Raw genomic sequence first — 12,269 nt, 5'->3', positions numbered from 1 at the left:
TAAGTCTACACAGACTTAGGCTGCTTAAGACTCATTATTCTTTCCAGATCGAGGTACAAATCAGGTTAATTTTTTAAGCTAAGGAAGCAAGATGCAACTTGGAATTTGAATATTTATCATTAATTTTTATTAGCAGTTAATAAGCACTATCTAGTTGTCCCACTTATATATAGAGAAAAAAATCTCTGATGCCATTTTTTTCCCTACAATTCTGAGAAATTTCTATCCCTGAAAAGATTAAGTAGAATTTTTTCTTATAAGTATGTATCTAACACTTAATGAATATCAATTATATATCCAGCATTGTACAAGACATTACTTTAAATCATGTCATTTAATCATACATAACAATTTATTTGGGAAGTGGGGAAACTGAGGGCTAGAGAAGTTGTAGTGTGCTCAGTGTCACACTGATAAGTGATGGAGTCTGATTGGTCTCCACAGCCTGGGATCTTTCTACTTTTGAAAGTTATCCGGCAAACGTGTGGATGGTGAAGTGCTGTAACTGTATGCGGAAGATCCTGCCCAAATTTGGCATTGTTACCACATAAAATTAAGGAACATCTTATTCCCCAAGCATGCTGGATAACTGAAGTTTTATTGTTTATTAATAGTTTTGTTAATATTAATAAGATTAAATATGGTAGTATCCTTGTTGATGACAGGATGAGTTTAGATTCCCTAGCCTAGTGTTGAAGGTTCTCTATAATTTGGCCCCAACCTACCCTTTCTGGCCTATACCACTCTCCTACATAAACTTTCTGCTCTAGCAGAATGTATTTATTTACTATCCAGCCTTCACACTTAAAAAAAATTAAAATTGTGGTAAAAAACACATAACTTGAAACTTACTGTCTTAACCTTTTAACTGTGCAGTTCAGTAGTGTTATCACACTTTGGTTGTGCTTTGTACACATGGATTGCTCTTCCTCCATCTTTTTTTTTTTTAAAGACTTAAAAAAAATTTATCTGGCTGCCCTGGGTCTTTTTTTTTTTTTTTACAAATTTATTTATTTATATTTTTAAATTTTTGGCTGCGTTGGATCTTCGTTGCTGCATACGGGTGGCGAGCAGGGGCTACTCTGTTATGGTGCGCGGGCTTCTCACTGCGGTGGTTTCTCTTCTTGAGGAGTACGGGCTCTAGGTGCACGGGCTTCAGTAGTTGTGGCTCACGGACTCTAGAGCACAGGCTCAGTAGTTGTGGCTCACGGGCTTAGTTGCTCTGCAGCATGTGGGATCTTCTCAGACGAGGGCTCGAACCCGTGTACCCTGCGTTGGCAGGTGGATTCTTAACCACTTGCGCCGGGTCTTAGTTGTGGCACAGGGGATCTTTGTTGTGGCGTGCAGGCTCTTTGTTGTGGCATGCTTCGAACCCGGGCCCCCTGCATTGGGCGCGCGGAGTCTTAACCACTGGACCACCAGGGAAGTCCCCTTTATCTTTTAACTTAATCTAAGTTTTACCAGTTAGACTCAGCTTCATCCAACCTTCCTAACGCCTTGACTCTCCTTCCCAGCCCTTGTTCTCTTGCTCCTACAGATGTCTGTTGGAACATTTGCTTGTAAGATGCATTTGGCAATTGTTCATTTTGTGACTTTGCATTTGTCATCATCTCTGTAATTATTTAAATCTCTTCTTACAACTTTTTATGACTTTGTCTTAGCTAATAAGCTATGTTAATAAGTGCTTTGGGGAAAAGGTCTCATGCCTTTTTTTGGTGTATTTTCTCTTCCCTCAGCACCTCCCTCTTCCTCACTGCTCACTTCCCTCTTTAACTTCCTGATCTCTGATAATGGTTTTCATTATTCTTACACACTTATGTATGATAACTTGATATGTTATAATTAATATTTTCTTCTCCCTTTGTGACTTCTACAATTTATTGTTATTTTTCCATTTGTTATTTCCATTTCTATATTTAATGTTCACGTTTGAAATTATAAGGCATATTCAGTCTGGTGTCTGCATCTCTCATTTAACATAAATGGTTTCCTATCTAATTAAAGCAATATGGCATTTTTTATAATTTATTTATTTTATTTTATTTTTGGCTGTGTTGGGTCTTTCTTTGTTGCAGTGCGCAGGCTTCTCATTGTGGTGGCTTCTCTTGTTGCAGAGCACAGGCTCTAGATGCGTGGGCTTCAGTAGTTGTGACTCACGGGCTCAGTAGTTGTGGCTCGCAGGCTCTAGAGCGCAGGCTCAGTAGTTGTGGCGCATGGGCTTAGTTGCTCCGCGGCATGTGGGATCTTCCCAGACCAGGACTCGAACCCGTGTCCCCTGCATTGGCAGGTGGATTCTTAACCAGTGCACCACCAGGGAAGCCCAATATTGCATATTATTAAAAAAATATTTCTATATAATTTTGATGTCAGGATAATAGTACATTGTATGGACGGTCTGTAATTAGCCTAATCATTCCCTCAATATTGGACATTTAGGTTATTCTCAGTTTTTGTTTTGCAGTTACGAACAATGAAAATCTTTTTTTTTTTTTTTTTTTTTTTTTTTTTTTTTTTTTTTTTTTTTTTTTTTTTGTGGTACGCGGGCCTCTCACTGTTGTGGCCTCTCCCGTTGCGGAGCACAGGCTCCGGATGCGCAGGCTCAGCAGCCATGGCTCACGGGCCCAGCCGCTCCGCGGCATATGGGATCCTCCCAGACCGGGGCACGAACCCGTATCCCCTGCATCGGCAGGCGGACTCTCAACCACTGCGCCACCAGGGAGGCCCTGAAAATCTTTTTATGTAAAAGTTTTTCTGTATTTTAGATTATTTTCTAAGATTCCTAGAAATTATTAGGTCAAAAGTTACAAACATGTTTTAAGTTCTTGGTATGTGAGTTGTGACATCTTGATTTCATTAGTTCTTTGCCAAGGATAGTTTTAAAACACAGTTTGAGTTACTATAGCAGTAATCTGTGGTGTTAATTATGGTACTTAGGTAAGCAGCTTTAAAATTTGATATGAATATTTTCTTAACTTTTAACTTTTTCTCCGTGCACTTCCTCTTCTTTCCAGGTAAACGCTCTTTATATTGCCTACTGTAAATTGTTAATGTCTTGGGCAAGTAGGTAAAGGAGCAATTGCATTAGTTTAAGACAGTTGGTACTTGGCTGTCATCTGCACTCTTGGAGAGTTAGAAGGAGTAAACCAAAAAAATAGTAGATAAAATGGAAAGCACTTTAGTTTGGTTTTAGAACATATTTGTGGTTCACTCCCCATGTTTCCACCTTCCTACTTCTAAATGGTATGCCTAATTTAACATTAAAGTTTCTCCTTTCGAATATTCCATTTGAAGGTATTTCAGAAGTTTGGTGGGTAGTATAAGCAGGTAGCCTTGAGATTAATATGGATAATGACCTCTTGGTTCCTGTGTATCTTTGTACTTACATAGGTTTTGTTGTAGAAGATGTACTTTGATTCATTGTCTTCTTTTGCTGTTGTGTACCTCTACCTCATGCTGTTCTGAGCTGCAGTCAGGTGTTTAGTTTTATAACTCTTCCACATTCTATAGTAGTTTCACTTGCGTATGTTTTTCATTCCCTAGTAAGATTGTAAGTTTCTTTAGGACTTGAACCACACGTTTTCTACCTTATTAGATTCCTTTCTTGACTTTCTTAAAAGAATATTCTCTCCTTTTGTCTTCTTCCTCACTGCTTGTTCCCTCTTTATTAATGGTTTGGGTTTCATGATGAAAATCTTGTCTTCTCCACTGCTTATGAAGAATGTAGATTTTGCTTCTGGCTATGATGGAGCAGATTGTAGCAGACCAAAACTCCTGCTGAGAATAACTAGAAAAGCCTGATTTAAAAAAAAAATCTATATGAAGGCATTGGTGAATTGCCAAGGCAGCCAGGACTTCAGACATTTATGGATTCTTGGCAAAGGGAGAGTATAGCTATTAAGAGGCAAAAAAGCCAGCAGAGCTTTCTTCATGGGGCTAGGGATACAAAAATTATAGTTCAGGGCTGCCAAGGCAGCCAAAACTTGAGAGGCCCAGATCCCAGAGAGAAGGGAGGTGCATCTCCCCCCGCCCCCCAGCCTCTCCACCTGCTTTTTTTTCTCTTGAGGCATTTGCAGATTCTTTAACTGTGTAGGGTAAAAGGTTAAGAAGCTTCCCAGAAGCCTAATGAAAAACAGAGCACTTTTTTTTTTTTTTTTTTTTTTTTGGCGGTACGCGGGCCTCTCACTGTTGTGGCCTCTCCCGTTGTGGAGCACAGGCTCCGGACGCGCAGGCCCAGCGGCCATGGCTCACGGGCCCAGCCGCTCCGCGGCATGTGGGATCCTCCCGGACCGGGTCACGAACCCGTGTCCCCTGCATCGGCAGGCGGACTCCCAACCACTGCGCCACCAGGGAAGCCCAAAAAACAGAGCACTCTTTTAGCAGTTCTTCAGTGTCGGGGAGAAAAAAGTTGAGGACCTTCCAAGGCAGGCAGGCTTGGAAAATACCCTTAACTTTCAGTTGGATCCTCGGAGGGCTACAAACTAGGGTAGAACAAACTTTTCAAGTTTTACAAAGCCTGCAGCCAACCTTGAATAAGCTCATGTCCTGAATGGATTGTGAGGTGATCTACCCTTAGTCTAATTGCCTGTCAGAGAACATGGTGAATCTTCTGTAGGATGTTATATCATCCACAGCCTTTATAGTTTTTCATAACACAATGAATGGCATTCCAACAAAAATTACGTGGTAAACCAAGAAACCAGACCAGGAATAAAAACAGACAGTATAGGAAAGGATCCATTGTATCCCAGTCACTTATTATTTATTCAGTCATTCTAAAATAGAAGGACATTTAGGTTGTTTCCAGTCTTTAGTATTGTGATTGATCTGCAGTGAATATTCTTGTCTGTACATCTTTGTACACATATATGATACATCATTAAGATAACGAATACCCTTGCTAACTCTTGTCTTTATCAAATTTTTTTGATATTTGCCAATCTGATATATAAAAGTGTTTTGTTTCAGAAGTTTTTAATATCTTGAAATGAGCGAAATTGAGCATATTTTAATTTGTTTACAAGTCATCTGAATTTATGTTTCTGTAAACTGCCTGTTCATGTCCTTTGCGCATTGTCATATAGGGTTGTTCAGCTTATTTTTCTTTACTTTTTTTTTTTTAATATTAAAGAGGTAATAAAGAACAGTGGGTAAGAGGACTGATTCTGGAGCCAGATTGCCTGAGTTTAAATCATAACTCTTTCATTTACAGCAGTGTAGCCTTGGGCAAGTTATATGCTCTGTGCTTCAGTTTCTTCATCTGTAAAGTGGGGATAATAGCATCTCTCCATTGGGTCATTATGAGGATTAGATGAGTTAAAATATAGAGTGCTTAGAAATGGGCCTGGCATAATCAAAGTGCTATATAACTGCCAGTCATCAAAATGATACTGGTGGTGGAGATAGAGATGGAAATTAGCAAAGAGATTTTTTTATTTGCCCAAGGACAAATAACTAGTAAGTGGGAGTATTCAAATTAGGATCAAGATCTTGGGACTCTTAAGTCCAAAGTTCTTTTTCATTCTGCTGCACTAATAAGAAATTGAACATACAGGGGTAAAAACTCAAGCATAGCCAGGTACCAAGGGATGTTTACCTTTGGATTTGAGAGTTATTGGGGTAGCATCTTCCCAATATAGTTCAGTGAGGTTCTTTTTCTAATTTTGTATTGAGTGTGGATTCTTTGACAATGATACTTTATTCCTTAGGGTTTGGTGCAGTTAGCAAAATGCTAGTCTTATAGATTGTTTTGTTTGTTTGCCTTTATTAATAACCAGTCACCTCACCCTAGAGAAAATCTTTTTCAGGAAGGACCATCAAGGAAGTATAGCTTCTCCTACAGTTCACATTAGACTGAATGCAGTACTCAGCTTTGGTCATTGGCCATGTGTGTTTGTCATTCTTAGGGTATTATATCCTTAGAGAGTTTCTCTTTTAAACATGGTGCAGTTGACCCTTGAACAACATGAGGATTAGCGACACTGACCCCCCTGCACAGTTGACAATCTGTGTATAACCTTATGTGGATAAGTGGATTCAACCAACCTCAGATTCAACCGCAGATCATATGGTACCATAGTATGTATTTATTGAAAAAAAATCTGCATATAAGTGGACCTGCGCAGTTCAAACCTACGTTGTTCAAGGGTCAACTGTAGTTGTCAGAGGACAGGCATTAAGAAAGTACTTCCACCACTGGATTCATTTATAAATACTAAGATACTCAGCAGCTCAGTGACACCTGGAATAGTTTCTAGTATTTCTTTTCTGTGAGATGAAGGAAGGGTGAATGGTTGTTTCTTTGCTACTGAAACACTTGAAAATCCCTATAGATTCTGGTGGAGGGATTGGTGGGTTTTGGGACTAATTCCTCTGGACTGAGGAGGGTGATGTTGCCTTTTCTGCTTCTTTTGACATGTTGTTGCTCTGTCCCCACCCGCCCCCCCACCCCCGCCAGCCCAAGAATTTATTTCTTAGAGCAGTTTTAGTTTTACAACAAAATTGAGAGGAAGGTACAGAGATATCCCATATGATCCCTGCCCCCACACATTCATGGCCTCCCCCATTATCACTGTCATTCACCAGAATGGTAGATTTGACTCTTGGTGTTGTACATTCTGTGGGTTTGGACAAATGTATAATGAAATTTGTCCATCATTATAATATTAGAAAGGTTTTTTTCACTGCCCTAAGAATCCTCTGCTCTGCCTACTCATCCCTACTTTCTCCGTCCTTGGAACTACTGATTTTTTTATTGTCTCTAAAGTTTTATCTTTTCCAGAATGTCATATAGTTGGAGACATACAGTATGTAGCATTTTCAGATTGGCTTCTCTCATTTAGTAATATGCATTAAAGGTTCCTCCATGTCTTTTCATAGCTTTGAAAGCTCTTTTTTTTTCTTTTTTTTCCCAATCATAATTACATTTTTTTTTCAATTTTTATTGGAGTATAGTTGATTTACAATGTTGTGTTAGTTTCAGGTGTACAGCAAAGTGAATCAGTTATATGTATACATATATCCACTCTTTTTTTAGATTCTTTCCCATATAGGTCATTACAGAGTATTGAGTAGAGTTTCCTGTGCTATACAGTAGGTCCTTATTAGTTATCTGTTTTATATATAGTAGTGTGCATATGTCAATCCCAATCTCCCAATTTATCCCTCCTCCCTCCTTCCCCCAAGTAACAATGTTTGTTTTCTACATCTGTGACTATTTGTGCTTTGTAAATAAGTTCATTTGTACCATTTTTTAAGATTCCACATATAAGCCATATCCTGTGGTATTTGTCTCTGTCTGACTTACTTCACTTAGTATGATAATCTCTAGGTCCATCCATGTTACTCCAAATGCCATTATTTCATTTTTTTACGGCTGAGTAATATTCCATTGTATATAAGTACCACATCTTCTTTATCCATTCATCTGTCGATGGACATTTAGGTTGCTTCCATGTCTTGGCTATTGTAAATAGTGCTGCTATGAACATTGGGATGCATGTATCTTTTCTTTTTTTTGTGGTACATGGGCCTCTCACTGTTATGGCCTCTCCTGCTGTGGAGCACAGGCTCCGGATGCGCAGGCTCAGCAGCCTGGGCTCATGGCCCAGCCGCTCCGCAGCATGTGGGGTCTTCCCGGACCGGGGCACGAACCCGTGTCCCCTGCATCGGCAGGCGGACTCTCAACCACTGCGCCACCAGGGAAGCCCCCTAGTGTATTTTTAATTGTCCCTTGTTTGCTTTAAGGAATATATATTTTGTTCATTGAGTTCATAAATATATATAAATATATATAATCAAGTTTGTTAATTTTATTGTTCAATTTTTCTATATTTTTATTACCCTTGATCCTCCTGATCTACCTGTTTTTAATTGTGGTGTGTTACAATTTTTTACTATAATTTTAGATTTATTAATTTCTCTTATAATCTTTTTTTTTGCTCTGTTGTAGCTTCATACGAGTGCATAATTATTATAGCTTCTTGATGGGTTGCCTTTTTCATCATTATGTAATTTCCCTCTTTATACCTGTTAATTCTTTTTCTCTTAATTTTGCCATGTGCTAGTTCTGTGGCCTTGGGCAAGTCATTAACCTCTCATTTTCCTTATTGTAAAATGGGTATAATACCTACCTTATAAAGTTTCTGTGAAGATTCACTGAGAAAATATAAAGTATCGTTCAGGTAATAGGTTCTCCATAAATGGATTAAAAGAATTCTTTTGACTTAAGGGTTTTGCTTTTCTCTTCCTTCTTCCCCTCCTCTTTTAAAGCATCTGGTTTTAGATACTATTTGCCTATAATTAGAAATGTACTTAAGAGATATGATTAAAATAGTCATCAGGACTTTTTTTTTAAGTGGGTGAAGGTGATGTAGTGTTTGCCTCCCAAGCCCCAGGTCTAATAATTCTCTGCAGCTTGGTAGAGCTTTAAGTTACTGTTTTCTGCATCTGTATTATGTCCAGTGTTCCTGTCTAAGAATCTTCCACATTTCTCTGGTGTATATGAGTCTTTTTAAGGTAGTTGAGACAACTGAAAAAGGACAAAAGTCAACTATTTGAGGAGCCAACTTTTCTACAACAAATATTATCAACCTGAATGGGATATAGAGTTGTTAGTAAGTCTTCAAATAAATACTGTGTTTAAGTCTCTAAATATACATGGGGTATATCGAAGTGTCATGTACATTTAAGGAGACAGAAGTGCGTATTTTCTCCTTACTTTTTGATAGCATTTAGGACTTATCTTTTATTCCTGTTCTTAAGTTGGATTTTTATTGTTTATATAACCAGTGTGTATTGTGTGCCTCCTGTGGGCCTGGATATAGAGAAGGGGAGAAAAGAAAATTTCAGCTGAGAAACAGCATAAAAGGGTTAGAAGTATATGGCATATATATATTGTAACCAGATAGTCAAGAGATGAGAGACACAGTGCTTTAGAAAGATAAAGTTGTGATCAGTCTCTGGAAAACCTTGAGTGACATATTGAAGAATTTTGACTTTATTCTGTAAGCTGATCAAAACCACTGAAGGCTTTGAGGATAAAAAATCAGGTTATATACTGAAAATATTTATAAATTGTATACAGGAAAATAGTCTGTTGGCAGTGTTGAAAAAGAAGTAGAAAGAAACATTAGTAACAAAGTATTATGAGTAAAACTTTAGCTTATTTAAAATGTTACTTGGTAATGTTGAACTAGGAGCTTTAAGTATAGTTTTCCTTGAGGTCTTTTAACATGTTACTTTTATCAGTGAGACCCTTCAGACCATCTATATATTGATAAAGTAACCTTCCAGCCTGTGTTTATTTTCCTCCATAGCCCTTAGTACCACCAGTTGTATTATATACACACACTTGTTTGTTTATTGTCTGTTTCCCCCCACAATATTGTAAACTCCATGATATTAAGAACTTTATTTGTTCAGTGCTTCTCCCCAGTGCTTAGAACTGTGCCTGGTTTATACCCTTTAATAAGTATTTGTTAAATGAATGAATGAATATTCAAATTGTGGAAGATGACCACAATTTTTATGTGGTTTATGATGTGGGGGCAGCAGTAGGACAAGATCTTGGTTCCTTCCTAGAAAGTTGTGTTAAAAAGTGTTTTCTTTTCCCTTTCCTGCAGAGTTTATATTCAGAGCACCAATCAAATTAAGCAAGCCTGGGGAACTTCGTGAGGAATATGAAAGCCTGAGAAAGGTACAGTATAACAGTATACATATCATTATGCCATTCATTTTCTTAACGTTAATTGAAATGATGACATTAAAGAATGCTTAGTGGGAGTTTTGATTTACTAGGGATTTTTAAAATTTATAATGCAGAGCCTGTGTTGCTGTACCCTACCTTATACTGATCTAGTTAGATTCTGTAGCTATGATGGAAGTAGAGTAAACCTTAACCCTTTTAAGCTGTCCTTTCAAAGATGAAAATGTAGCTCACATGGCCTATCACATACCTGCTGCAATAACTGGCCACCAAGAGAGCTATTCTTGGCATTTAAATGTTAGATAAAAGCTAACATTTAAGCTTTAATAGTAATAGCTTGTCTTATTTTTCTTTATCTTGCAAGGTTCCTCTAATTACATGTAGCTGGTATTATCTTTTACTGCTTTCACTCTCTTAAGTACTACAGAAGAACTGTAACTTAGACTGGTAAGGGTAGTGGAATAATTTTCTAGTTAGAGAACGTTTACCGTTGGGAGAGCTTTTAGCTGTGTCCACATCATCTTATTTTTGATGTTTTCAAGCTAATAGCCTGGGAATCACTTGGAAGATTAAGACTTCAGAAAGACTGGTAATAAGAAGTATGTTATAAGATTTGTATCATCCTTCCCCAGCCCTCTCCTTGAACGACCATCCCTTACCCAAGTTCATAAATGATTAGATAATCATTCTACATGGAGATATTTAATGTTTTATAAAGGCAGATAATCCACTTAATCTGAATCAGACATCATCATAAAACAGAGGCAAGACAATAACATTATGGTGGCATTTTAGACTGAATGAAAAAGGTCAAGGCTTCCCTGGTGGCGCAGTGGTTGAGAGTCCGCCTGCCGATGCAGGGGACACGGGTTCGTGCCCCGGTCCGGGAAGATCCCACATGCCGCGGAGCGGCTGGGCCGGTGAGCCATGGCCGCTGAGCCTCCGCGTCCGGAGCCTGTGCTCCGCAACCGGAGAGGCCACAACAGTGAGAGGCCCGCGTACCGCAAAAAAAAAAAAAAAAAAAAAAGATCAGTATTTAATAAGGTCATGTTAAAAAGAAAAGATAAAAAACTGTGCTTAATTACTGTATATTCTTTGATCTTTTCTTTTAAATGGGAGTGTCAAATGCTGACTTGGGTCCTCATGCTCCTTTTGTATTAGTGTTGTGAGTTTTTTTGTTTTTCGTTTTAAATCAGTTACAAAGCTTTTTTCTACACAGAAACAAATTATTCTCAGGGCTACATCAAAAGAACCACAGATTTCTCTTAAATAAAATCCCAGAATATGCAGATATTTAGTTTTAATATAACTTTTCAGAAACTTGGAGAATATGGAAAATTTGAAGCTGTCAGCTTGAAGATAATGAGAAAACAGGGACTTGGAGGTAGAAGAAGGAGGTAAAGCAGAAGGCATAGTGAGTGTAGAGATTTTTTATAAGCCTTGGGAGAGAGAAGGATACCTTGGGGAACTGTTCTTTCGTTCCTGTTAAGAAGGAGGGACAGGAAAATGGTTTTAAAAGCGACTGATAGCATAATGCTGTTGAGTGAAGCTAGGATAATCTCATTCTGCGTAAACTGGATTGGGTTTGAAAAACACTCACCTATGTCATTTGTGTTAAATAAACGTTAAATAGGTTTCCCCCCACCCGTACTCCAAGTACCCAGGTTATCCTACACTCATTGTATAACCTGGAAAATGGAAATCCAAGTCATAAAACCAAAAGGCACTAATATGGATGGCATACCCATATAATGGAATACTATTCAGCAATAAGAAAGGATGAACCACTGATACATGCTACCAGATGGATGAGCCTCAAAAATGTGCTAAGTGAAAGAAACCAGGTAAAAGAGACCACATATTGTATGTTTCCATTTATAGAAAATGTCTAGGAATAGACAGAAGTATAGAGACAGACAGTAGATTAATGGTTGATTGAGTAGGGATGACAGTGGAGATTAACAGTAAATGGTCATGAGTGATTTTATTACAGCAATGAAGATTTCTAAAACTGATTTATGGTGTGTTCCACAACTTGGTAAATTTACTAAAAATCATCGAATCATCCATGAAATGGATGAATTACATAATATGTAAAAATATGCCTCAATAAAGTAAAAAAAATTAAGGCACTAGATATTTGGATGGAGAACTTGATAAAAAAAGATGTGTCTTAGAATGCATATTTTCTGAAATAAAACAAATATATAATTATCTAGATGAATCCCTAGGGGAGGGAGATGTTTAAAAGTTTCTACTGAGCAAGCGATGGAAATTAATTCTATACAACTCATCATTACTAATTTGACGTGTAATACACTTTTTATTTAGTATACTTTATTATTTTGTTTAAATGACAGTAAAAACCTTTATAAGGGCTATAAAAAGTTAACAGGAAATTTTATTCCCCTAATTTTAGTTCTTTTAAAAGATGTTTGCTTACTAATCATAGATCCCTCTACCCATGGTGTAGTGTTATGCTTACTGAGGTTACTATGTTTCTAAATTTTATGATTCTATAAATAGGTTTATATTTCTAAATATGTTTAAAATTTTCTTCCTGCCA

General features: G+C 37.7%; 1 protein-coding gene across 1 annotated transcript in view; it reads left to right on the top strand.

Moving 5' to 3' along the window:
• RNF169 (ring finger protein 169) overlaps positions 1 to 12,269 on the top strand; it is a gene marked incomplete at its 3' end in the record, with an annotated part of 79,744 nt that overhangs the window by 17,364 nt on the left and 50,111 nt on the right. Inside the window, exon 2 of the mRNA XM_079707703.1 lies at positions 9,621 to 9,694. Within this exon, the coding sequence (XP_079563829.1) occupies positions 9,621 to 9,694 (74 nt within the window). The remainder of the gene's footprint in view (positions 1 to 9,620; positions 9,695 to 12,269) is intronic.

The sequence above is a fragment of the Hyperoodon ampullatus genome (genome assembly GCF_949752795.1).
Source record: "Hyperoodon ampullatus genome assembly, chromosome: 7".
Lineage (NCBI taxonomy): Eukaryota > Metazoa > Chordata > Mammalia > Artiodactyla > Ziphiidae > Hyperoodon > Hyperoodon ampullatus.
Note: the sequence above shows the minus strand (reverse complement) of the source record. Positions and strands in the feature narration are given on the sequence as shown.